At 40.9% G+C, this 27,663-nt stretch overlaps 1 protein-coding gene across 12 annotated transcripts in view; it reads right to left on the minus strand.

The window, feature by feature from the left end:
- Nucleotides 1–27,663, minus strand: part of NMNAT2 (nicotinamide nucleotide adenylyltransferase 2) — a 207,008-nt gene that overhangs the window by 164,224 nt on the left and 15,121 nt on the right. For 5 of the 12 annotated variants that reach the window (XM_027610335.2, XM_027610332.2, XM_027610331.2 and 2 more), the window contains exons 3-4: nucleotides 17,372–18,029; nucleotides 3,676–3,821 (exon numbers count right to left, since the gene is read on the minus strand). In XM_027610335.2, coding sequence (XP_027466136.1) covers nucleotides 3,676–3,760 — 85 coding nt within the window. In that variant the 5' untranslated portion in view covers nucleotides 3,761–3,821; nucleotides 17,372–18,029. Of the gene's footprint in view, nucleotides 1–3,675; nucleotides 3,822–4,128; nucleotides 4,254–11,628; nucleotides 11,669–17,371; nucleotides 18,030–27,663 lie in introns of those variants that run through there. The other 7 variants (XR_003522938.1, XM_027610330.1, XM_027610337.2 and 4 more) reach the window with 6 other exon arrangements.

Here is a 27,663-nt window from a genome sequence, read left to right on the forward strand (position 1 = left end):
ATCTGATCAGTCCTTTTTTACTTTTCTATTTAAACTTATTATCTTATTTCTGAGGGGTGAATTTATTGACAAACACAGCAATATAAAAGCGAAGAAAGTTATACTGAAATATAATCTCTACATACTCAATAACTAAGATTGAATGTGTTAAAAAAACCTAGTGTCATGTTAGTCTCTTATGCAATAAGGCAGACCACGAAATAAAACACTGTTAGTTTATGAGTTTATTTTGCCAAAAATTTACTCATCCTTGAAAATATTTTAGCTATAATTAAGTATATAACTGTCAAATACCTCCATCACAAACATTAAATTTTTCTATGTGTTTCTATAGCCACAATTAGGAATAATATCAACTTCCATTTCTTCAAAGTAAAAGGAAATGCTCATTCTAAAATATTTTACAAATATTGAGAACTGTACAAGTACTACTTTTCAGAGATGAAGAATGAGTTTTTAGTTTTGAATGACACATCTCTTTTTCCTTTGGTAAGCAATTGGATTTCAAAATACAGTAACTTTGTTAAAGATGTCTAATTTCAAAGTCCTATTCAGGTCTTTAAAAAAAATTCAATTACAAATTTCAGGCACCTTAAAGAAAGTTTGATAACTTTATTGAATTATTTCTGTACTGTTGTGGAGAAGATTTAAAAAGCCATTTAAAAGGAGAAAATAGTTCGTGGATAACTGCTTTCATTAGAGACCGAAAAAAGCTCTTAAAATGCATATTTAGGAATCTCATTTAGTTGATGACCAATTTAATTCAAATCTCTGTTAGTCTACGTTTGAAGGAAATAGAGTTTATGGAATTATGCAGTCAGATCAGTGAGTACTTTTCCTGCACATAGTACAGGGCAAAGTACTCTGTAAGAGGAATCAAGAATGTGGGCTTCAAGTCTCAACTCTGCCACCCACTCTTCATGTCACCTAAGCCTCTTAAAGTCACTTCACCTCTGAACATCAGTTTCTTATTTGTAAAATGGAGATAATGATGACTTTCTGGTAAGCTTGCTATTAGAAATAAGTAAGATGAAAAGGCTCTGTAAACCAGAAACTACAGAAGTAAATCACAAAATTATCATGAGCTCAAAGATGCCCATAAGAAATTCTACAAAGAATAGTTTAATATGTATTTTGTGTTCTTGTTCTTGTTTCCTTTTCATATGTATCTGTGCTAAATCCTTCATTAGGTTATAAGCTCCTTAAGGCTACAGTGAGCATACCATATCCTCTTTTCATGTTGCTCTTCAGATTACACATAACTAATGGACGCTCATAAGGCTTTGTTGACAGATATTCTCTCTTATTCCTCAGTTCCAATACCAAGAAAATAGTCACTACTGTCAGAAAGTCTACTTTCACCTCTTCCATGTCTAAACCTGCTTGCTGTAATCCATACCTATTTCCACATATTCTATCCTCTAAACTCATGGAGAATTGGCAGGTCAGCATCGACTTAACAAAAGCCTTTATCACTGTTAGCAAACTGTTTTCAGCTGCAAAACAGAATCCTCAGTTCTTGATTTAAATCTACCCCTCTTGCAATCCAAAACAAGTGGAATTGACTATTTTAGCCCCACGAAAAAAGGAGTACCTGCTGGCTCACTAAAGATTTCTAGAGTGGGCGCCTGGGTGGCTCCGTTGGTTAAGCGACTGCCTTCGGCTCAGGTCATGATCCTGGAGTCCCGGGATTGAGTCCCGCATTGGGCTCCCTGCTCAGCAGGGGGTCTGCTTCTCCCTCTGACCCTCTTCCCTCTCGTGCTCTCTATCTCTCATTCTCTGTCTCTCAAATAAATAAATAAAATCTTAAAAAAAAAAAAAGACTTCTAGAGCCAAGGAGTTCCAGAGGAAAGCCCAATCCTGCCCTGGCAATGGAGAGGAATAAAGTACAGTCACATAAAATGGCTAAAGGAAATATGAACAGAGAAGAAAAGCAGGACCTGGGTAATGGCATCAGTGAAAGTAAAGTGTTCCTAGGGCACTGATATTCCCTTAGATAAATGATGAGATGCTCTGGTCTACTCTGATGCTTAAACAAAAGTCTTTATTTAGTAGGTAGGTTAGCACTAGCTCCTAATAAGACACTTTTAAAAGCTGAAGGGATGGTGAGGAAAGGATGGCTACCTCTCAATCTCCCTCCTTGTATCCTATAAATGTGCCTACCTGAATCTGCCCTCAGCTCAAAGTAGTTCTATATTCTTTTCATGAGGTTTTTAATAAGCGGGCCCAGTTCAACGCACCTTTTAGGTTTCAGAGAAGAGTATTTTTAGTCAAAGCCACCTCGCCCAGTCTTTACCGATATGATGTGGCTTTCATTAAAAAGCCCTAGAAGGGCTCACGCAATCCTCCGGCTCCGGGTAAACACGTGTGTCCAAAGCCAGCTCCCGCGCGCCCTGCGCTTCAGCACCGCCGCCTCTGGATAGCGCCTTGCTGACAGGCCCGCGCAGGGCCTCCCACCCGTCTCTCATCCATCTCCAGCCCACTCTCTCCTCTTCTCGTTTCCTGCAGTGCCAGAAAAAAAGCACCCCCAACTTCTAACCTCTACTCTATGCCTGCTTCTAAAGTGACCTCCGCGTCCCTCCCTCAGGGTCTAAACGCGCACGCCCCCGTGCCGTTGGGTCCTACCGAAGCAGCAGGGAAGCCGCGTCCACCGGTGGCCCGAGATCTCCGACAGGCATCGACCAAATGTCCCTTGCCCCTGCTGAATCCCAAACCAGCAGCTGGGAGCCACCGCTCACTCCCTTTCTCTCCACGCCCCAAAGCCTCCAAGAAACAAACGCGCAATGATGCGCGCCCCTCCCCGCCCCAACTCGCGCGCGCGCGCGCGCGCACACGCACACGCGCACACACACACACACACACATTCACACTCATACACACACTCGCACGCCGCAAGCCTTCCAGGTGCCATCGCCGCCCTCGGCAGAGCCTCAGCCAACTTGGGCCCGGATCCATCAACACCGGCTTGAAAAGGGCTGCCCGCAGCGGCCGCCCCGCCCCCTCCCCTTCCTGGGCAGCGGGTCCCGGCAGCCAAGCCCAGGCTGGCCAGCCCCTCACCCGCTTCACTCAGCCATCCACCTCGCGAGGGCAATACACGGTCCACAACCCTCAAACATTCGCCCCTGGGCCGCCCTGAACCATTAGCCAAACCCTAAATTAATCTCTTCGAAGCCCCAGCCCTGCCAATGGTGTGTTGTGTGTGTGAGTGTGTTTGTGTCTCCAAGGCATATACATCATTTAACTCCTTCGAGCTTTCCACCCATCCTAAACAAACAGCACGTTATCTCCAACCCCCTTTCCCTTCTCCGCGACCCAACCTCTAACCCCACCCCAATCCTCAGCAGCCAAGTGGACAAACTACCACACCACCGTACCCCAGTCCTGGAACCTCGACCTCCCACCCGGCCCAAACCCACAGTCACCTCCAGCCCCTCCCCTCCCCCACCCCTTGGTCCCCAGTGAGCCGGGTCTGGCCGGAGCAAGTGACGCCTAGGAAGCGCAGTCCACGTCCCTTCTCAGGAGCCCGAATAGAGGGGCTGATCTCCCACCAGGGGGATGAGCCGGCGCATCCCTCCAGAGGGGCACACGCCTTACTGTTCAGTCGCCCTGGAAAATACAGGTGCCGGGGAAGGAGAGAGGCGGAAGCTGCCTCCGGGGGTGGGCGGGAGGACTCACCGAACATCTGAATGTGCCCTTTGGTGATGGGATTGAAGCTGCCGCAGGCAAGCAAGATTACGTGGGTCTTGGTGGTCTCGGTCATCGTGCGGGTGGGTCCCTCGCGCTGGTCCAGGGGTCGCCTCTTTTTTTGTGTCTCGATATGTCTGCAGAGGGAGAAAGGAAGGCGAGGCTCTGGCGGTGGATGCTGTGGACTCCAAGGAGCCGCTCCAGACGCAAACCGCGTCACTCCCCGCCTCCCCTTAACGCTTGCAGCTCCGGCAGCATCCGAGGCTGCTTTTGTATGGCTCTGCTTCGTCCTTCTCTTTTCTTTTTAGCCTTTTTCACGTCTCTCGTCCTGGTCTCCCACTCCTGCCTTTCCTCGCCCCCACCCACTTCACTCCATCACGCTCTTGCTTAATATTTATGTACAAGGCAAGACATGGTACCCAAGCCCAGAACCATGATACTCACAGCATGGTGTGAGCTCCTTCTTTTACCTCCTTCTGACTTTTCCTCCCACGCGCTAACATTTTTCTGTCCACATCTACTTTCTCTAACATTTTCAACTCCAAAAGTGTTTGATCTTAAGAACTGGGTTTTTTTTTTCTTCCTAAAAGTTTTAAGTGAGAAATGACAATGGTTTATGTCAGGAATACTAATTTCTGTTTTTCTTTTCCCCCTAATCTGATGATTTTGAACTGCTGAACTGAGTCCAGATCTTCACCTAGTGGTTGCCAAGAAACGGGGAATCCTTATTTCTGAATCCCTCCTCTGGAATAATGGACCTTTTTATGGGTTGAAGCAATGCAGAGAACACGTATGGGGCAGAGTTACTAAAGCTGTACTAGGAAACTACTGTGATCCCACATAAGCTGTCAAAGTTGAGACAAAGATTTACCCATTCAACAAGTGTTTCTTGAGTGCTCACTATGTGTGAGGCCCTGTTATAAACCCTGCTGATAAAGCAAAGTCCTCCTCTTCTTCGAGTTTACATTCTCCTGGAGGAGGGAGGTGATAAGCAGAGGAGGAAAATATTAGACGGCGATTGCGCAGTGCCCCACCAGTGAATGCCATTCACTCTCTGGCAGAACAAAAGGTGAATGGGGAGGGGGGGCACTTTAAATCCAGTAGTCAGGGAAGGTCTCTCCAGGGAGATGACACTGGAACTGCAACCTAAATGACAAGGAACTGCTGGTACACATATTTTGGGACAGACAAGATTTTATTGTGCTCATAGATGTTAAAGAAGACCAGCATAACTAGAACGCATGAATAAGGGGAAAACGCTAGGAGACAAGATTGGACTGTCCTTGAGGACAGAATGGAGTGGGCCTTGGAGGCTAGGATAGGGTTGGGATTTTTTTCTAAGTGGAATAATTTAGAGAGGAGTAACAAAAGGAAACCACTGAAGCTTTTAAGCAGGGGAGTGATGAGTAACTTACACTTTTATAAGATCAGTCTGGTTGGTAGGCAAAAAGTGGGAGGGCAAGGCAAGCATTTAGGGAATTCTTTTTTTTTTTTAATTTTATTTATTTATTTGAGAGAGTGAACAAGCAGAGGGGAGAGGCAGGGGGAGAAGCAGTGTCCACGCGCTGAGCTGGACACAGGGCTCCATCCCAGGGATCCAGGACCATGATCTGAGCTAAAGGCAGACAATTAGCCAACAGCCACCCAGGCACCCCAAGCATTAAGGAAATTTTGCTGGTAGCCTAGGCTAAGTGGAGTTGTCCTTGGACTAGGGTTTATAAAGGTGAAGTTGATGAGAAGCAGATGTTCTCAGGACAAGTCTGGCAGATAGAATTTATGGTCTTTGCACAAGGATTGGATGTGTAGGGTGAGGTAAAAAGAAATCTAAGAAAATGTCTAGAAATTTGGCTTAAACAAAGGAGTGGACTGAGATTGAGAAAATGGGGAAAGAAAGTTTGAGGGATAACCAAGTGTTCTATTGTGATACCTATTAATTCTTATTTTTTAACAGCCTTTAAAAAATTTGAGGTATAATTGACATATAACGTTGTATTAATTTTAGGTGTACACAATAATTCTGAACTTAGAGATCCACAAGTACAAATATTTACCTTTCCCAGGCTTCGGGATTCTTGAATAAATTGCTACCCTATATTAGTGGGTTGGTTGTTGTTTCTTATCCAAGATCACATAAATATTTGTGCAGTAAATATTTGTGCAGTAAATATTTGCTAAATTATGCTGAATAGCAAATCAACCCTAATATGCACAAGATTTCTAGTTCAGATACAAAAGGCCTTTGAATTGATGTATACTTTAATGGGGTTTATGTCTTCCCTGGCATGGGATGCAGGTTAGTGAGCAAGAAAGAGCAAGAGATATTGAAGGGAAGCTGACTTGGGTATGAAACTCTTGACACTAGCTGGGCAATTAGCATAATTATACTTAACCAATAAATATTTATGGAGTGTCTGCCATGTGCCACACACTTGCTTTAGGGACTGTGAATAAAACAAAGTCCCTACTTTAATGGAGTTCGAATGCTAGAGGGGAAAACGGACCATAGAAAAATGAATAAACACAATGGCAATAGATACCACAATGAAAAATAAAGCGGGGTAAGAAGAAAAGGAAAGGGAAATCCTCCTTTATATAAGGTGATTAGGGATGGCATCTCAGTTAAGATGGTATGTGAGCAGGGGACCTGAAGCAAGTGAAGGCATATGTTGCTTGACTGGGGAAGAATATACACGCAGAACAGCAGTTGCAAAGAGTGTGAGGAGCAAGAGTGTTAGGGAATGTTCAAAAGAATACGTGTATTGCTGGAGAAAAGAAAGAAAGGGAAAATTGGTAGGAGACAGATTAGAAAAGTAGGACGACACATAGGGCCTCCTAGGCCCTGGCTAGGGCTTTGACTTTTTCAGAGAGATAGGAAGTCGCTGGAGGGTTCTGAGTGGAGAAGTGACATGAGCTGACTTACACTTGAAAAGTACCGGTTTGGCAGGAGATACGAATTCTGGAGTCATCAGTATAGTTTTATTAAAACCATAGGATTAAATGAGGTCATCTAGGGAGTAACAGATATATGAAGAAGAAAAGAGTCCCTCAGATTCAGCCTTGGGGCACACCAAATTAATAATGGTGGCTAAGGTTCATTGAGTACCACTAGAAGCCCAGGTACTATAAGCTGTTTACAGATGTTAATTTATTAACTCTATAATAACTCTAATTGTGAGTTCATATAACTCCAATAAGTTCATATAATTTATCCCATTTTAGAGATGGGCATAAAGGAGAACAAAGAAATGACATAAGTGGTCCAAGTTCCTAAAACTAGTTTGTATGGAGCCAGATTCAAACTCTGGTAGCTTTTGATCGAAGGACCTGTTCTTGATCCAAGGCTACTATCTCATTGTGTTTCACTGCTATGCTATACTAACCACATTCGTAAAAATGAGGGTAACTATACCCCCTAAGCCACAGAGATGTGAAGATTACCAATAATGGATGTAGAATATGTAGCATATAGTAGATGGTCAATAAGTGATACCTATTTTATAAGTGAGAGAATGGAACTTCTTAGCAGAGACATGAAGAACAGACTGAGAATTGCCTTACCACATTTTTAGGTTTTCTTTTCTTTATCCAGGAAAAATGGAAAGGTAGAGAGGAAAATTCATTGTTAACTTGCTGGAATGACTGGACGCTCACTCAATGCTACAAGTTAATTTTAGTAAAAAGAAAGAGAAAAGATTCGACTCAGGCTTCCCATACACAATAGTGGTCAGTAAATATTTACTGATGAATTAAGATGAAAAATCTTTTCATCAGCCCAATGCCCAGAGGGTAACAGTGAAACATGAATGTGTTGTACAGTGCAATAAATATTTTCAGTATTGTAGGTTATGTCTTAAGAGATAGTTTAAATTCTATTTGATTAATTGGTTGTGATTCTAATTGTCTCTTGTGATTTTCCTTATGCTTGTATCTAATTTCTGCATCCCCAAAGAGGGCTCTGGAATTGGAATATAAAAACATGGAGAAGGGTGCCTGGATGGCTCAGTCAGTAGAGCACATGACCCTTGATCTCAGGGTCGTGAGTTCAAGCCCCATTTTGGGCAGAGAGCCTACTTAAAAATAAATAAATAAGAATTAAAAACAAAACAAAACAAAACCATGGAGAGCAAGTCCTGGTTCTCCCCCTTCTAATTGTTTGGCTTTGGACAAGTGATTTATTGCTGATTCTATTTTGTCAATGTGCTCTGTGTACTTTAAGGGGGTGCTAAATGGATCAAATAACACCATGTGTGAGTCACTGACTTTTTAAAAAGCATAGTGTCAGCTTTTGGTCAAACTCCATAGTTGTTACCTACAAAACACTTATTGTTTTTTAAGTGTTCAGTTGTTTCTATTGACGGCTTTGTCAGGAAGATTTCTGGAAGTACTAATCTTAGAGGGTAATAACTTTGGAAATGTGCTAGTAGTGTATATATTAACCAACAAAAACAAATAGCCAAAAAGATACTAACATCGATTTATTTTCAGGGAAGATTCCAAGGCTGGTTCATGAGATATAGAAATGGGAATACCAACTCTTGCATAATACATGTACCTTAGTATATGTAGTCATCTATTCTCAGGAGTGCTTATTTTAACTTAGGTAATATAATTTGGTCCAATATTTCAACTTCCCAACAGCTGGGTAATTGCTTTAGGCTGAAAAGGAACCAGAGTCATTCTCCCACAGCCTAAATCTTGCAATCTGCTCTAGCCAGTTTGGTTTCCAAATGGCTCAAGACGGACAGTCCAATCCAGAACGTTCTCTGCTGTAAATATCTGTTCTGATGGGCAGGCATAAGTATCTATGAGTCTGATTTGAAATGTGCCCATGTAAGTCTAGCACAGTGGGTATGCATATTCCCTTCTCTCCTTATTCACCTAGTCCAGATTAATCATCCATTTACATCACCGATGAGGGGGAATCCATTCCATGTTTATAAAGCTGGTTCCAAGGTAATATTAGGGGTCATTCTTTTTAGGAAGAGCAAAAAGGCACACACTTGGTGTGGCTCCTTTAGTTCTCATCATAAAGTCAGAGAGTGAATATTTATTTTATGTTTTCCTTGTAAAAGTATTATTCTGAGAGAACTCTTTGGGATTCTCTACAGGCCTCAACATTTGTACAATTCTCTCTCCTTTGCTTTCTCCACTTTTCTTCAAGATAAACATCTTCAGGGATACAGCTAAAGTGAATGGCATTACTCTCCCCATCTTCTCCACAAGCAAGTATTTTTACATCCATGAAGTGAAAAATGTCCCTAGATCAAGATTCCTTCTTCTAGCTCTAAATCCCCAAAACCTCAGTCAGACTTATAATTTCTCTAATCATTCAAATCCTATTTCACAAATGAAAAATGTTTCCAAAATTTAAAGCCTGGTTATCAATTACAAACATAGTAATACTGCTGGCACCACAGGTCTTTATAACCAATAAGCATTGGATACCTTTAACAGTAAATTTCTTCAGCCAGCTCAGATATTTGCTGATTTATTCATCATGGCTTCTTTCAGATGGAGGGGCAAGGAGAGGAGCATATAAATCATTATTTTCATCTTGAGACTCAAGATCTCACAACTTATAAGGTTTGCCCCAGAGCAGCAAAAGGAGATAGAAAAATTAGTTCTAGCAGACTTAGAAAGAAGTATCATTAGGAAGGATAAGTATTGGGGCGCCTGGGTGGCTCAGTCTGTTAAGCGTCTGCCTTCAGCTCAGGTCATGATCCTGGGGCCCTGGGGTCAAGCCCCGCGTCAGGCTCTCTGCTCCTCGGGGAGCCTGCTTCTCCCTCTCCCTCTGCCTGCCGCTCTCTCTCTGTCAGATAAATAAATAAATAAATAAATAAATAAATAAATAAATAAATAAATAAATAAAATCTTTAAAAAAAAAGAAAAAGAAGGATAAGTATTGGGGCACCTGGGTCAGTGCATCTGACTCTTGATTTTGGCTCAGGGCATGATATCAGGGTCTTGAGATGGAGCCCCACTCTATGCTCTGTGCTGAGCATAGATTCTGCTTGAGATTCTCTCTCTTCCCTCTCCCTCTGCCCCTCCACCTGCTCGTGCTTTCTTTCCCTCAAAAAAAAAAAAAAAAAAAAGAAGAAAGAAAGAAAGAAAAAAGAAAAAAATAGGTAAGTATTCCCTGAAATGACATCTGAGAATATCTCTGCTTCTCTCTTTTACATCATTCAAATGGAAAGCACATTTGCCTCAAGGGAGTGTTAAATAAAGAATAGGCAACTTAAAATACAAAATATTTTTTCCCGTTATGTCAATAACTCACAATTTGGTTAAGTCAGATCGACCTAGAATTTCAGTCCCACGATTCCCCAAACCTAGGAATTGCAGAAAATAACAGTGGTATGGCTGAGCTACTCTCACAACTTGCCGACACTGATTTCAGAAGAAAAAGAGGCATAAGAAAAATATGCACCACTTGGACCTGTTAAGTTTCAATCTTCACAACCTGTATTCATTTTTTTAGTGGAGTTGAGGTGGCTCAAGGTTGGTAGCTGTACATTTTTAGATTTTATAAGTTGCTTGTATTACTATACAAGGACTATTTCAGAAATCCATAACAGAAACCCTATTCAAACCAGCATACGCCAAAGAGAGCATTTATTGATCTCTGTGAGTAGGAAGTTGTTTTGTAGTCATTTACGAGATGGTCAGCCAGGTAGGGTCATAAGAGGAGACATAGGAGAGGCCCAGGAAAGCAAAGTTTATTATCCTCACAGGTCCTTAGAGACAGGAGGCATGACATGTCATGCAGGGCCACAGGGAAAAACATCAGGATGGTTAGGACGCGGAAGATAGGAGTGAGGAGAGAGCTTAGGCCATGGGCCTTTATTTCCACAGAAAAGGCAAGGCAGGGTAGAGTAAGCAGTGTAGGATAGTCTAATCTGAATAATTTTGGAGGGCTTTGGGCTATAGGTGTGGTCCCTAGCCTGCCTAGTACTTGACCCTAGGATGATGAAGGCAGAGAATATTACCTCCTGGAGTCTAGGGGCCAGATAGAGGATGTTTGACTCTGGATTAGTTTGCCTATCAAAGGCATGCCCTTTGTTGGGCCCTTTGCTATCTCTAAGAATTGGCTAGCTCAGGGAAGGGCAGTCTCTCCCCAGAAAAAGAAGGTTTTAAAGATACCAAAACATCAGAATATATCATATACATAACAGAAAGCTAAAAAGTAGACCTAGCTTTAGGGAAAGCTGTATCTAAGAGTTGGAATAATATCATCACGACTCCATTTCTTTCTCTTACCATCCCTGTTTACTTTCCTTTGTGATTGCTCTATTTTCAGATGGGTGCTCTTCATATCACAGAAAGGTGGCTGCTGGCAGCCTCAAATGACATTGTCCTTACAGATCATAATCCCATTAAGAGGGCACATCCTTCCCAGGAATGCCAGTGAAGTCTTAAGGAAGACTAATTATCTGGCATTGATCTTGTGCCCATTCCTAATCAGTCACTGTGATTAGAAAGAGAAGTATTCTAGGGCGCCTGGGTGGCTCAGATGGTTGGGCGTCTGCCTTCGGCTCAGGTCACGATCCCGGGGTCCTGGGATCGAGTCCCACATTGGGCTCCCTGCTCCTTGGGAGCCTGCTTCTCCCTCTGCTTCTCTCTCTCTCTCTCTCTCATGAATAAATAAATAAAATCTTTAAAAAAAAAAAAAAGAAAGAGAAGTATTCTAATTGGCCAAACCTGGGTCATTTGCCCATGCTGGGTTCAAAGGGGGAAGGGAAACAGGAAGGAGGCCAACTCCATTCAAACTGCTTGGCTGGGCAAGATTGTTCTAGAACACGGTAGAGAAGCTTGGCAAAATTATGTCCCCAACGTTGCTATACGAAGAAAACATATAGTATAGACCTCAAATTCAATAATTTGACTGAACATGTCTTGTTAATATTCAGAACTCCAATTTCTTGTAGGGGGTAAGCTGAGACTTACTGATTGGTGGGAAGGTAGAAGCTGGTGGGAAAGGAGCAAAGCATGCCAAGGTAAACATAGTCCTAGATGAATCCAGGAAGTTCGTGCAGGAGCTTTCAAGAATTGAAGAGAGTGTTGGAAATACTCTTTTGAGGATGAGAACTAGATACTCTCTAAGATGTCCTTGCCTGACACCCAGAAGCTTTAAATTCCTTCAGTTTGTGTCCCTCTCTCCACCCCTCCCCCCACCCACTTCCTCCACACGATCTGTTGTCTGTGCCAGGCATCGGCATCATCCTTCTCTCTCTACACCAGGTTCTCTGAAAGGTTCTTGGTTCCTGCTACTCTGTAAAAATGATTTGGATTTTCATGGGCCAAACTATGGCACAGACTATACATGACTTCCAATTCCCAACATCCACGGGCCTCAGTTTCTGTGTCTTGGTACAAACTGTTAAGATGGAATTCTATTAGCTCAGTTTGAGTCATGTTAACTATCTTGGTCCACTCACCAGGGGCCAAAAATAGGTCTGCCTCTGCCCATTTACTCAGTTGGAGTTGTAAGAGGGCACTGTCCCAATTTTACTACCCCAAACACACCAAAGCAAAAGCCAGATGTAAATTTAGTCCCTGCTTCATCTTTTTTTCCACATGACCTGAAATTTGCAATATGAACATCTTTACTATGTTAACTAACATGGGGCATATGCTTCTGGAGGCCACTATATGATCTGTTACCTAAGAAGATAAATTTGTTAAAGGTTTTTGTTTCCTAATTGAAATTAATAAAGAAAGCCAAGGAAGGAGGAGAATAGTGGGGGGAAAATGCATACCTTACCTTCCAGCCAATTCTTCTTAAATATCTCGAGAACTGTTCCATTTTTCTTTATCTTTCTGCTACTTCCCAGGGTCAGACCACCTTTTTCTCTCTCTTTAGTTAATCCAAAAAATTCTGGCTGGATTTCCTGCCAGTAATCGTTCCCTCCTCTAAACATTTTCCATATTCCAGCCAAAGGGATTTTTTCTAAAATATAAATCAGGTCGTATCACTCTGCTTTGAATCCTTCAATGACTTCCCAGTGCCCTCAAAATGAAATTCAAACTTTTTTTTTTTTTTAAGATCTTACTTACTTATTCGAGAGACGGAGAGAGCACAAGTGGGGCAAGGGGTGGGGGAGCAGAGGGAGAGGGACTAGCAGACTCCCTGCTGACAGGGAGCCCCACACCCAGGCTCAATCCCAGGACCCTGAGATCATGACCTGAGCCGAAGGCAGCTGCTTAACTGACCGAGGCTCCCAGGTGCCCCAAAATTCAAACTCTTAAAAGTCTTGTAAGTCCCCTCATGATCTGGCTAATTGCCTTCTAACCTCACTCCACTTCCTCTGCTCCAGCCACACTGAACTTCCTTTAGTCATCAAATATAGAATGCTTTCTCCTAGACAGTAAATGCCAACCCAGAATTTACTTCCTGAGCTTTCAGTGAGCCCCCTAGGCCTGAGTTAATGCCTCTCCTCATATGTGCTCTTTTCTTGCATCATTGCATTATTACAGTGTCCTGTACTGTAATTGCCTTTTGATTTGCTTATACCCTTCATCAACATTTATTTAGACCCTATGATGATGTACCAGGCAATATGCTTAGCACTCTACACGCGTTATCTCATTGTATTTTTACTATCTCTCAATTAAGTAGGTTCTTTGATTACATCTAGCTTACACAAGAGAGGAAACTGGAACTTGGAGAAGTTGTTCAAGCCAGACAGCTAATAAGTGGTGGAGGTAGGCTTTGAACCTGGGCAGTCAACCAGACATTTCTAATATCCTATCTTTCAACAGGAACAGCTTCTGTGTTGTTCACTGTTCTGTCCCCAGTTATCTATCACAGCGTGGCACATAGCAAATGTGGAATCCTTTTTGCTTGTGGCCGACTCCACTCTCTGCATAATTTTTTACTCTTAATCTGAGTTATGTGTCTTAAAAACCAAGAGGCCTGCCCCAAATAAATCCCCACAGGTATTTGTAAAGGCTGCAACTATAAGATCTGTGCCCCTTTTCTTCCCCCCTCCCCTCAAACTCTCTTTTAGGCCACCATGGTGTTGTTCACTCTGTAAGGAGTATAAAGTCACTGTCTTGAGCAGGTTGTCGTCAGATGGAAGTAGGCATCCATTCCCAAAGCCCTGTATGTACATTCCTGAACTTTAGGCCCTAGAAAGTCAGAAATGACATTTCTCAGACTCCTTTGCAACTAGATTTCTTTTTTTTAATAAGATTTTATTTATTCACTTGAGAGAGCGAGAATGAGAGAGAGAGAGAGAGCACATGAGAGGGGGGAGGTCAGAGGGAGAAGCAGACTCCCTGCTGAGCGGGGAGCCCGATGCGGGACTCAATCCCGGGACTCCAGGATCATGACCTGAGCCGAAGGCAGTTGCTTAACCAAGTGAGCCACCCAGGCGCCCTGCAACTAGATTTCTGGATACTAATTAAATTCTGCCAGGGCAATGTCCTTGCATGAGATTTGGAAGGCAGTGGTGAGGTGAAGGCCACCTTGCTCTTGCTCTTGCTGCTAAGCAACACTTGATATGAGTTCGAAGCCAGAACCCACGTTCCAGTAGTCCCCAGATTCTAGTCACTGAAATCATGGGTACTGAGAGGCAGTTTGGCGGCTGACCTCTGGACTACAGCTGTTGTGCTGTGCCCTTAAAATCTAGACCCCAGGGGCACCTGGGTGGCTCAGTTGGTTAAGCGGCTGCCTTTGGCTCAGGTCACGATCCCAGGGTCCTGGGATCGAGCCCCGCATCGGGCTCCCTGCTCAGCAGCCTGCTTCTCCCTTTCCCTCTGCCTGCCGCTCTGTCTCCTTGTACTCTCTATCTCTCTGTGAAATAAATAAAAAATATCTTAAAAAAAAAAAAATCTAGACCCCAGTGGTGGCCCCTAACTTCCCCTTGTTTAGCTCTTCCTGTGAATTTCATAAGCACTGAATTTCTTGTTTTTAATCCCTTTCTGCTTAAAATACCTACACTTGTTTCTGTTTCCTGAATTGAAATCGGACACACCCCCTTAAATGCCGTATCTAGCTGTACCCACTTTTTGTGCGAGCAAGAGAAAATTATATGTAAATGCGGTTATTTTGGAAATGTAAATATGCAATGAAAAAGAAACTGATTGACAGGAGTTAGAATAATGGGTGAAACAATTATAGGTTTTGTGCATGTGTATTTCATGAGTAGGGGAAGGGAGAACTTGGGAAGGATGAATCAAGCAGAATGATAGATAATGACTGGGGAAAGAGAAAAAGAAAGATGAGTGGAGGACCCCAGGGTTCCACAAGGGACTATCAGCACAATTGTAATTAATATGTTATATTATTATTAAGGATTTGATCCAATAATTGCTTACATGTGTAGAGCCATCTAGGACACACAGTGCTCTCACATATGTTATTCTATTGGATCCTTACAATGAATGATCCTGTGAGCTAAGCGTTTACAGGCCCTGTTCTGGATTTTCCTATGAGGAAAGAAAGCAAGGTTCAGGAAGTTTAAGTGACTTCCTCAAGGTTGTATCTAGTAAGTGTCCAGATCAGAACCTCCAGGCTGCTGGCTACAGAAATTTGTTTGGCTTGAGAATAAGGGAGAATTGAGGATTTCAGACCATCAAGGAGGACAGACATGGTATTTTAAATCTGAACACAAAGACTGCAGAGCCTACTCGTAAAAATCCTTGCCTTTCTCAAGACTAGAAGGTACCTCTTTCTTCTTTCTTAGCCACTAGTTCCTAGGAGGTAGAACCTGAATAGCCTGGCTATGGGACCAAGAAACAAAGTGTATTCAGTCTCTCTACTGGGTAGGTAAATTTTGGCATTTCATAGGTAGTCTTGGCTTAATGTTCCCATATTGTAGTAAAGTCATTCTTGCACTTAAACATCTGACTGACTTCTTATTACTCATCATGGAAAAAGGCAATGGGGTGAAGTTAGAGACTAAGTTTTGGTTGTAAGGTAACACAGAAGGCAGAACACCCTTGGGGCGCCTGGCTGGCTTGGTTGGGAGAGCATGTGACTCTTGATCTCAGGGTCATGAGTTCAAGCCCCACACTGGGCGTGGAGCTTACTTTACAAATAAATAAAATTGTTAAAAAACAAACAAAGAAACAAACAGGCAGAACACCCTTTGGTTGCTCCTATTGTGACTTACGGTGAATGGGACACGGAGGAGCCCTGGTGTTTGTGTCCACTTCCCACTCATTTCCCCCTCGGCTCTCACACTTCCTGTCACATGGGTCAATCTTACTTTAAGGTACAGAGAAGCAAGGGGTCCTGCTGGGAGACAGAGAGAGCGATTTCCATGAGGGCAGTTGGATACACAAAGAGCTGCTCAGAAGTAGCCTGGGAGAGGGAAGGATGAATAAACAGTCATCCAGGGGAACCAAAAGGAGTTGGTTCCATGATTTATTTCTTCTATCTGGAGGACACTTTAGTGTCTGGTGAAAGGAAGATAGCCCTCCATCCCTGGGTTGACTGGCACCATGATAAAACACAGATGCATCTGACCCTGACCTTGGAATTTATGGGGAAGAGGAAATACTGTCTTAGGGAGACTATAGAGCTTCCCCCACTTTTGCCAGGTCTGGTGGCATTTGCCCTAGACTAGCCCCTATCTCAGCAAATACAGGCAATGGTCACTCTCGGGTTAGCTGGGCTTCTAACTGCCTTGGGTAGAAGAGAAAATGAAAGCAGGAAGGGAGGAACTCACCTTGTCTGCAACTGTCTGTCAGGGAGGAGGATCTAAAGCGGACTCAAAGAAGGAGAGATCTGGGACTGAGAGCTACCGTACACGGGTATTTGTGCGTAGACATTTTCCTAAATTACTGGTAGATGCACTCTAGAAAGCAAAGTGCAAGGACATTACAGAACATTAGAAGTCCATAAAAATACACTCTCAGCCTTCCCCCACCAAGCTTTATTGAGATAGAATTAACAAATAAAATTGTGTATATTTTAGGTTAACGTGATTTGATATATGTACATATTGTAAAATGATTACTACAACCAAGTTAATGAACACATCCAATTCACCCTCAGTTTTAATGCTGACAGATGGCCATGTAGCTATTTGAACTAAAGGTGTAAAGATGTACTTAGAGGTCCCAAGCTCTGGGAGGTCTGAGATTTCACTTTGTAAAGGTGGGGAGGGTGCATTTTATGATTCACCTTTATGGCTGCTTGTAATTAATGTTGTTCTTTTGAACTGCCCTTGTGCACACGTCCATCAGCCTACACAGGCTAAAATTTTTCTCCTGCCATCCCTCTGGATGGGAGCTCTTCTCACTCTCCACACCTTTAGTTTTTAAGTGAAGGGAGGAAAGGAAATTTTGAGGTGAGTTTAAAAGTCATGTTTTCTGACTTTTTACTCTAAACCTGGGTGTGTGGAGGGGGTTAGAGGTGGGCAGGCGTTGTGATCACAATTTTCCAAATGAGAAATGGGTCAGGGGAGTCAAATGATTTGCACTACACATGGCAGAGTCAGGATTTGAACCAGTGCTGTCAGAGTCCAGGGTCCACTCCTGTTTCAAGGCTTCAAGCTGCCTTTGTGAAGGGAGACTGTGGGTGGGGGTATGCACCTTCCTATATCAACTGCAGGACAATGAAGGAGGTAAGGGTCTTTTGGCTCTCAAACATGATATCTAGCCTAGACGAAGACAGAAGGCTATGCCAGCCCACTTTGTAGCCCAGTGACATTTCCAGCTAAAGGCTGAGCACACCAACCTGTCCAGAAGCGACTGCCAGCCAGAGTCCCCGGAGTTGGAATTCCAGTGATATATGGCATAGGTAAGACAGCACTCACTGCCTGTGATCACCAGCACCTTTGCTCTGCTTCCTCCCACACCAGCCCATCTCTGCTGAGGTCTCCCTTCCCCTTCAGCTGTGAGACTTTGAAAGTTTTCTGGCTCAGCTGGTCTTTGATCATTCTCCTAGTTCGAAGATCTCTTAATCCCAGGGGACATCTCTTTTAAGGAAGACTTCCTGACAGAAGGAAAGCACAGGCTGGTTTTGGTAAAAATGCTCTAGAATCTTCCTGTAGGCCCCCAACTCAAGGCTATCCATGTGTTGAGGTGGTCTCCAAGATGATTTGAGCAAATTCATCACAGTAGAGGAAATGTTATTTGCAAATAGTAAAGGGTTCATTTCCTCATCTAAATGGCACCAAAAGGATTCTTTGAAGTAATCAAACTTTGTATAATGATGGGTCTTTTGCTTTCTTAACCTCTCTGGAAAAATGCAGGAACCATAATGTGGATTAAAATGAAGTATGCAATTGAAGAGGAGGCAGTTGCACAATGCAATGAATAAGAAACTGCCTTGGAGGCTGCGACATGTTGTTCTCTCTTCTCTTAACCTTGTGCTCTTCAGCAAACCCAGAACACTGAAAGAAAAGAAAGTACTTTTCACTTGAGAATGACCCAAATCTCAATCTTGGGAATGGAATTCAGAGGGGGAAGAATGAAGGTTGCTCACACCTTTTCCTAAAAGCTCCTTTAAGAAAAAAATAAGCAATTTTGGGTAAGATGGACTTTTTTCTTATCTTTCTTTCTTTCTTTCTTTTTTAAGATGGACCTTTTCTAAGTATAAAGTGGGGTTTGGTATATTTGTTTGAGGTATGTGTGTGGGGAGAGGGAAGTGTCTTGCTTAGAGAGCATAAAAACAAGAGTTTCCCTGGAAATTTTTGTTATGAGAGATGTAGATACTGTTGAAAATAATATAACTAAGGGAAATCAAGGCAGAAACGTATACTATATATTAGCCAAACTTTCTAGGAGGAGGATCCATGTATATGTAAATCCATGTTTACATGTAAAGAGGTAATTAGGGGGTGGTTATTTGTCTATTGATGGATTTCTTGTTTTAGAGAAAGAAAGTCACAAATAGGATTTCCCTACATAACAAGATTCTTCATAATTTAGGAAACTAAATTGAAAGCCAGTATTGTGTTAATTTGCCTAAATTTCCTTTAGTTGCTCCCTTGATCGACCACTCCTCCATCCAGCATACACAAAAAATATATATGCTAAACAGGGTTGCAGAAAAAAAGTGTTTAAGAAGCTTGGTAGATCCATTTGTATACAAAGAATGTTCATTCCTTAAAGCTTCGTCTGAAGGATTCATTCTTGGCCTTCACCAACTAGCCCAATTTTTACTGAGAAGATGCAGTTTAAAGTGATAGACGCACAAGTTATTAAAATTATTCTATAACTTTTTAAATGTCAAACTAAGTAAGATTTATCTTCTTTCTACTTAGTCTGAATGAATGCGACAGTATTGAGATACACAGTGACTCATGAAAACATCCCAGTCAAATAAAAGGGTGGTTGAGATGCTTTTTGCTTACTAGATTTGGAGCTTGCCTTCGAAACAGAAAGTAAAAAAGAGCCTTTTCTTTTACGGGTGTGGTAGATACTGTTGGTTGCCAACTCTCTTCTGTTGTTCAGGCAGTCATTCCCACCTCTCTTTAAAGCCAGTGTAGCTATGTGACCCACTTCTGCCCAATAATACATGAAGGGAAGTTGGCTGGGGTGGGAGGATGGATTTACTTCTGTGAATAATTTTTATTTCTGATAAAAACAGAGATGGGGGTTCAATATAATTGTATGAAGATGCGGTCTTGGAGCTGTAACAGCAATTTTGTTACCATGAGATGACCATCCAAGGATAAATATTCAACACTCAAGGATGTCAGAGTGGAAAGATTAAAAAAAAAAAAATCTTTAATGCCATCATCGAGCTACTTCCCAACCCTGGGAACCATCTATCTCCAGATAAATGTGTTAATTACTTAAGGCATTCTTTGTTACATGCTCTGTGACTTGCAGCTATATGTATCCTGACTAATACAACAAACTTGGCAAAGGAAAGGATTCATCAGCTAGGGCACCATTACCCCATTTGACATCTCTGCGTAAATTAGAAAAGATGCTTCTTCCTCTAGATGGATTTTAGGTCCCACTTCCTTTGCCAGGTGTCCTGGTCCCATTATTGATCACCAATTGCTCCCTTATGAGATACACGGTAGGGCTGCTTCTGCTCAAAGGACTAAGGTTGAAGTTGCTAATTCCAAATAAGGAGGAGAGGGCAATGAGAGTTCTTTCTGCTTTCTGTCACTTGTTGACTTAATTTGATTTTTGACTGAGTGGCTAAAATTTGGGCTGTTGTTACTGCTATTGCATTCCATTTTATTATATGTGCTGCCGAAGTGAGCACTGCATTCCATTTTAAACAGTGAATTTGTTTTTAACTCCAAATCCAACATTAAACTGTCCATTATTCAACAGTGCACCCCAAAATACAATTCTGGGAAAAATACTAGTTAATACAAAATTCTTTTTTAAGTTCATACTACCATGCTTCTGCTAATAATCTGTTAAAATTGGGTTGACAAAGACAATATTGAAGCAATATAACCATTTGCAGTACGAAACTGTTATGGTGCAGATTAATTCTCCTACTCCTCCATTTAAACTACTAGAGGCACTTCTTTTGCATGAGAAAGAAAGTTAGCATGACATAATTTGACTTTCATTTGATACAAATAAGAAATTTACATACTAGGTCAGCCACTATTCATTAGCTGGTTCTAAGTCATCTCATCATGTTTACCCCAAATTTCAAGTTATTAAATAACTTAAGCCACAGTATTTTTCTATGAAAATATCTTTCCAGTTATTATTATACTGCAAAAGCTTAGTTTTGTCTACACAACTGGTAAAACTAATCAACATAACTATAGCAGTATATGCAGGAAAATTATTGTCATTTTGACTTCAAGACAAGCAAATTTACAGGAGTCTGACAAGCTTTTCCACTCATTAAATACTATATGCTGTTACTTTAGATATTCACTGGTACAAACTCAGCTAGAAACAAACATGAGGACTAACACTGTATGACAAGATCCAGAATAATCTCATATTAGATGATCATAAAATATAGACACAACATTTTTAAAAATCCTCTTTGAACTCATAGATGCATTTGAAAACTTTGAGATAACACATTTAAGACATCTAGGTTAGCAGGTGAATAGACAAAAGCACAAATCATAAGTAAACTCAGATATGAGAGATGTTAGAACTAGACCAGGGAAAAATATATATGATACATAATATATATAAATATATTTACCTATACATTTATATATAAATATACATTTGTATATGTTTACATTTATATATTATATATAAAAACATTATATATAAACAAAAATAAATATATGTATAAATATATAAGTATATTTATATAAAGCATATAATGGAGAGAGGGGAGTCATACTACTCAATTTAATAGTTACTATAAAGTTATAGTAATCAAAATAGTATGGAATTGGCAAAGGGAAAGACACATAGATCAATGAAGCAGAAAAACCCTGAAATAGATTCACCAAAGTACAGTCAACTGATTTTGGACAAGGTGCAAAGTCAATTCAATGGAGAAAGTATAATCTTTCCAACAAATGGAGCTAAAACATTTCAACATACATACGCAGAAAAAAAAGGAAAAAATAACTTTAACACATGTTTCACACCTTATGCAAAAATCAACTCAAACTGGATCATATACCTGAATGCAAAATGTAGAACTACCAAGTTTTCAAAAGAAAATACAGAAATTTGCATCATCTTGGGTTTGGTAACTAGTTTTTAGATATGACACCATAAGCACAATCCATAAAAGGAAAAAATTAATAAATTGGACTTACTGAAATTAAGAAAGTTTGATTTTGAAAAAAAAAAGGTTAAAGGAATGACAAACTATAGAGGTGGAGAAAATATTTACAAATCATATGTCCAATAAAGGACTTGTAGCCAGAATATAAAGAACTCTTATAACTCAGCAAGAGCTGAGTGTAGGGTTTTTATTGGGGACTAGTAGTGTCGGCAGTTATTTTTGGGTTTTTTAACGCAATTAAAAAAAAAAGAGATACTTTTCCCAAGAAAACATACAAATGGAGAAAAAAAGGGTGGCTCAGTTGGTTAAGCGACTGCCTTCGGCTCAGGTCATGATCCTGGAGTCCCGGGATCCAGTCCCACATCGGGCTCCCTGCTCAGCAGGGAGTCTGCTTCTCCCTCTGACCCTCTTCCCTCTCGTGCTCTCTATCTCTCATTCTCTCTCTCAAATAAATAAATAAAATCTTTAAAAAAAATATGCTCTAAGTCATTAATCATTAGGGAAATGCAAATGAAAACTGTAATGGATACCTCCATTACAATGGCTAAAAAATTTTTTTAATTGACAATTCCAAATGCTGGTCAATATGCGGTGCAGCAACCACTCTCAGTCATTGCTTGTGGAAATACAAAATGGTACAGCTACTTTGGCAGTTTCTCAACAAAGTTAAACACATTTATCATATGGGGCAGCAATCTGAGTCCTAGGTAATTATGAAAGTGAACTGAAAACTTGTATATACAGAAATCTATAAGTGAATATTTACAGAAGCTTTACTGATAATCACCAAAAACTAGAAGCCACTGAGATGTACTCAGGAGGTGAAGAGATTAACAAATTGTAATATAGCCACACAGTGGAATACTACTCGGCAATTTAAAAAATATGAACTCTGGATTCACACAACAACAAAGATGAATCTTAAATGCATTTGCTAAGTGAAAGCAGCCAAACTGAAAAGACTACTGTATGATTCTATTTACGTGGCCTTCTGCAAAAAGGCAATACTATAGAGACGGAAAACCCAGATCAGTGGTTGCCAGGAATTGGGAAGAGGTTAACTGCAAAGAGGTGGCACAAGGTAGATTTTAGGTAATGGAGATGTTCTGTATGGTACTGTGGTGGTAGATACATGACTGCCTGCACTTGTCAACACCCACAGAATGGTACACTTATTCTAACAAGGTGTAATTTATTATAAAACTAAAAGTGAAATATACTGTATGCAAATTTTAAAAATCCATGAGGATGTGGGAGAATCCCAGGATAGAATGCAGACTAACAAATCTATCTCTTACAAATAACCTATCTATCAGACATGGATGAGGGGAAAGGTGCTGACCTAAGTAACTTTGGAAATGTGTTTTGACTGGTCACTGTAAGGCTAAAGCAAAAGCTGCTTTACTATAAGGGGTGTAAGTTGGTGAATTTGTTCTCACAGGGGTATAAATCAGCAATTCTGAAACTACTTTGCATGTATACTAGGGTTGAACAAATACGTAAATAAATTGTAGCTAATGGAAGCTAGGTTTCTCACTGTCAAAGAAAGAAGTTACAAACAAGCAGAGAAGGCTAACCTAGAACCCTGTGGTTCTAGGTTAAAGTTGATAATACCAGTAGGAATTCACTATGTGTGTGTTGTCACAAGTAGACAGACATAGAAATAAGTATTAATTTGTGTGTATATATGGTTCAGCAAACATACATACATTTCCTTGTCCATTTGCCCAAAGGGCCTAGAAGCATGGATACCGCATTAGCAATGAGTGCCTAGACTTTGTTTTCTAAGTATCATTCTCCAATAAAAGAAACGAAGGTTCCTTGAAGAAATGGCTGATTCTGTGTATGACTAGGACAAGGAAAATACAAGTCTGAAACTTCTTGTAGTGCCACAAAGAAAGGAAGTACTAATAAATAAATGGAGGAAGGGAGGGAGGGAAAGGGGGAGGGAAGGAGGAAGCGGGGGATAGGGCTTATTGGGAGGTATCCAAGACCACTACCAAATGCAGTGCTATGCTAGCAGAAGAACTCACAGGAGTTGGTTGTACTAATGGCTAAAACCTATTACAGTGACACAGTAAAGTTACACAGCAGACTATTAAGGGGGAAAGGCACATTAGGCAGAATCTAGAGAAATCTATCCACAGACTTTCCCTCCCGACCCAGGAGGGGGCAAACCAGGTGTGCCCGCTTTTTTGGTAGTGAAAATGCAGTGGCATGTGTTTAAATGTTTCTCCCAGGGAAGTCCATTTGAGACTCAGAGTGTAGGGTTTTTACTGGGGACTAGTAGTGTTGGCATTCTTTGCCTGGCAACTACCAAAACCCCAGTATCTCAGAAGGAAGCAGGTGTTCAGTGCCTTAGTGGGCAAAACAACCTTGGCAGTGTAGAGAACTTTTCTTATCAGGGTGGGGAACTTTTCACAAGCCAAGTTCCCAGATGCCACCCAAGGACAACCTTGCAGGCAGACCCTTCTGACCAGAGCAGCCTCTGACCCAACTCCTTCCTGTACAGGGCATATCAAAAGGACACAGGAGCCAACCTAAAACTATTCCCAAGGCCCAAAATGGAACAATCCAAACAACAAAATAAGTAATTACAACATTGGATTATAATTCAAAGAATAAAATAAATATCAATGAGTCTATATTGATATAAATATGTGAGGAAAACAAACAAATAAAGAAATTAGTGGTGGTAGAGTGTGTGTGGCAGGAACCAAATCTTTCTTAGAGAAGAACTTCAGATAATAAATGTAGAAGGAATCAGGGATATTGAAAATAACCATCAGCACACCACAGTGATAACTGCTGCAGTTAAGATCCCCTAAAATTAGAATATTTGCACAGCCTCAAAGTATCTCACCAAAAAATATTTATTAGTTATTGTGATGGCTGAAATGTTTATGTGCCCACAAATTCTTTGATAATCATCTTTCTGGAAAGTGAAGCTTAATTCCTTTTTCCTTAAACGTGGATTGGACTTACTGATTTGTTCTTACAAACAGCATGGAAAGAGAAAAATAGTAACTTGACAGTAGAGAAGCCTGGCAGACCCCATTTTAACCAAATGACCAAAGTTAACATCATCAGTAATAAGTCATATTGATCTCATGTACCCCTGATACGATGTGATGAAAAGGGCACTTCGCCTCTGTGATGTCATTTCCTCAAATCCATAAGCTCAGTCTAGTCATGAGAAAATATCAGAAAAACCTCAATTTGGGGATGTTCTACAAAATATCTGACCAGTCTTCTTCAAAATTGTCAAGGTCATGAACAACAAGGAAAGACAGAGAAACTATCATGGATTGAAGGGGACTTAGATGCAATGACTAAATGTAACATGGACTGGATCTCAGAGCCAAAAAAGGTCATTAATGGAAAAACTGGTGAAATCAGAGTGAAGTCTGTAGTTTAGTTAATAGTATTATACCAATGTTAGTTTCACAGTGTCAATCTTGTACTGTGGCTATATGACAGGTTAACATTAGGGGTAGCTGGATGATGGATATCCTTGAGCTCTCTGTACTGTATTTGCAACTCTCCTGTAAATCTAGAGTTATTTATTTATTTGTTTGTTTGTTTATTTTAAGATTTTATTTATTTATTTGACAGAGAGAGACACAGCAAAAGAGGGAACACAAGCAGGGTGGGTAGGAAAGGGAGAAGCAGGATTCCCGCAAAGCAGGGAGCCCAACGCAGGACTTGATTCCAGGACCCTGGGACCATGACCTGAGCCGAAGGCAGATGCTTAACGACTGAGCCACCCAGGTGCCCCAAAAATCTAAAGTTATTTAAAAAAAAAAAAAAACCGACACATTTTTTAAGCATTTCAGCTAGCACACACTAGTTGTTAGCTGTTAGCTTCTCTCAGTTAATTTACTTGATAATCATCCCCAGAGGGTGATAATGCTAGGAAATCTCTCATTGCTTCTACTCTAAATAAAGTGTGTTTTTAAGGATGAGTGATTTTAGTGGCATTCATAAGCTTGGGAAATTTCATTGCCCTTTAAATGAACAGTATCATGATGGAAAGTTACTAGGCAGACAGTTCTAAAAATTAGAACTTAGCCAATTTTTGAGTTGCTGGGATACTTTGGTTTTATTGTCCAATCTGTGGAGACTGGTTTTCAGAGTGTCAACCTGGCTGGGCAAGAACTGGATGTGGGCTGTGACCACTCAGGCAAGATGAACTCGCTATATACAGCCCCTGAGCAGGCTGTAACCTGACTGCCCCGCTACCCAGGCCTGTGTTCTTGCTGTTGTTTGGAAGTCTATGACCTGGGATGCAGGAATCAAATCAACACCAAAGCCAGAAATACCTAAAAATGGGACAGTGTGAAAGTGTGGCAAATGTGGGCTTCACTACTGGTCCTGAGGGCTCTCGATATTACTTCAACAGTGATCAGGTGAGAGACTGGTGAAGAGTGAAGGGGTAGCTTTGGAGTATGGACTTATTGTCAGCTGTATTGTATTCCTACCTGTGCTTCATCCTACAGTAAAATGTTTGTTTTTCTCTCATTGGAAAAGACCTTTGTAGTTTTACCCTAGCTAAACTCCTTGCTTCGTGGCTTTTGTAAAGCTCCAGTGAAGTAGTTGTTGCTTATTATTTATGTTCTTACCTACTTCCAGAAGGGATCTAAGATGGCTTATTCACCAAACAATTTTGCTAACCCTAGGCCTCCATTCTTTTCCAGACCATCTGTTCCTCTCCACCATGAAGTCACAGTACTAAATTTGTGACAGTACAATAATTTCCATGGTAACAGGATGTGGTCTTCACCACTGAATCCTGATTTCACTCTGACCAAGATCAAGCAGCAGGAGGATTGGGGAGTATATGCTGACATTTTCTATTCTTTTTCAAGTTCAGTTTCTCTGAAATTCTTCTGATTCTAAAATCTTAAACTCAGCCTGGATATGTGTTTTTACATAGTTTATATATGAAGTATTTGTCCAGTAAATGATTAGATATGCAAGTCAAAAAATAAGCTGAGAAATATCACACAAACCTACACACACATGAAATATAAACTTGCTTGAAGGTGAGATGATTAGCAAAGTCCTGGTTTGTAGAGAAGAAAAGAGAACACGGAATCCATTTAAAAGACACGAAACTCTAAGCTAAGAAATCTGCTCTGATGACTGTGATAAGCAGTGGGAGGCAGATGACCCAGTTCCTACTCAATGGTTTCCTTATCTCGCTTAGCACAAGTAAGACATAAAAGGGTCTTCCCGTGTGAGCTCAGACCGTCTGAGCAGAGGGTGATAGGCAGCTTTATTCATATGAATGACCAATACCTGGATATTTTGTCCATTTGTTTCAATCTCACACAGCTCAATTACACAATTACACAAGTTTACACAATTTTTTGAGAACTTCTTAGAACACCATTTGTTATGCTCTGGAACTGAGTAAAGGGCATGAACTTTTAAGAGAACTAGTTATTGGAATTCAGAAAAAAATACCTGACTGGTGCATTAATCTAACAATTTTACAGGACAGACTGTAAGGGGCAAGGACTGTTACACTGAGGCCTTGCTGGACATGTTATATAACATATTATATACATGATATACATATGTGTTACATATTATATATGTATATACCAGAGAAAGAGTATAACATGTAAGACTATTCCCTCCACTTGCTCTCTCCCAGCTTTCTTGTTGAGTTGATGGGGTAAGTGGGGGAAAGTAATGGGGAAAAAGGGTGATAAGGGACTAGAAAGAACTGGAGAAGCTAAAGAGATTTACATTAATTTTTTAAAAAGATAAGAAATTACTCACAGTGGAGAAGCTATGGAAGGAAGGGGAAGGGGACAGAGGAAGTAGGGTAGCGAGAGATGAGGGAGTGATTGAAAAGCAAAGAAGGGCTATTCGGACAGCAGCCGCTTTGTGGTATGGGGCTTTGAGGAAATAAATAAGGATTTTAACTAAGTTCTAGTTATGTGGTGTGATTCACTACTTTGCTACTTCTTCAAGACTTCAGTGAAAATAAATGATCTTTCAAAGCTCTTTAAAGATGGATTTGTGATTATTCTTTTGAAGGAGATGAGATGTTCAGATGAACATTATGGCTGGAGTAAGCCCTAGTTTGGTTTTACTAATATATAATCAGACTGTCTTGAGAAGCATAATAAGTGGTGCCACAATCTACTGCTCCCTACTACCCTTGGAGGGTAATGTTGGCCAGAGATGGGTAGCATTCTAATGGCCTGGTTTCTAACTCTAATGAAATTTAATTTTAGCTTTAAAGAATTTGGAATTTAGTAGAATCAAGCATGGAAAGGTAGAAAAGCCACTATTATTGCTTCAGAGAGGCATAAGGCCAAGCC

The sequence above is a fragment of the Zalophus californianus genome, chromosome 10 (assembly GCF_009762305.2).
Source record: "Zalophus californianus isolate mZalCal1 chromosome 10, mZalCal1.pri.v2, whole genome shotgun sequence".
In the NCBI taxonomy this organism is placed as follows: Eukaryota; Metazoa; Chordata; class Mammalia; order Carnivora; family Otariidae; genus Zalophus; species Zalophus californianus.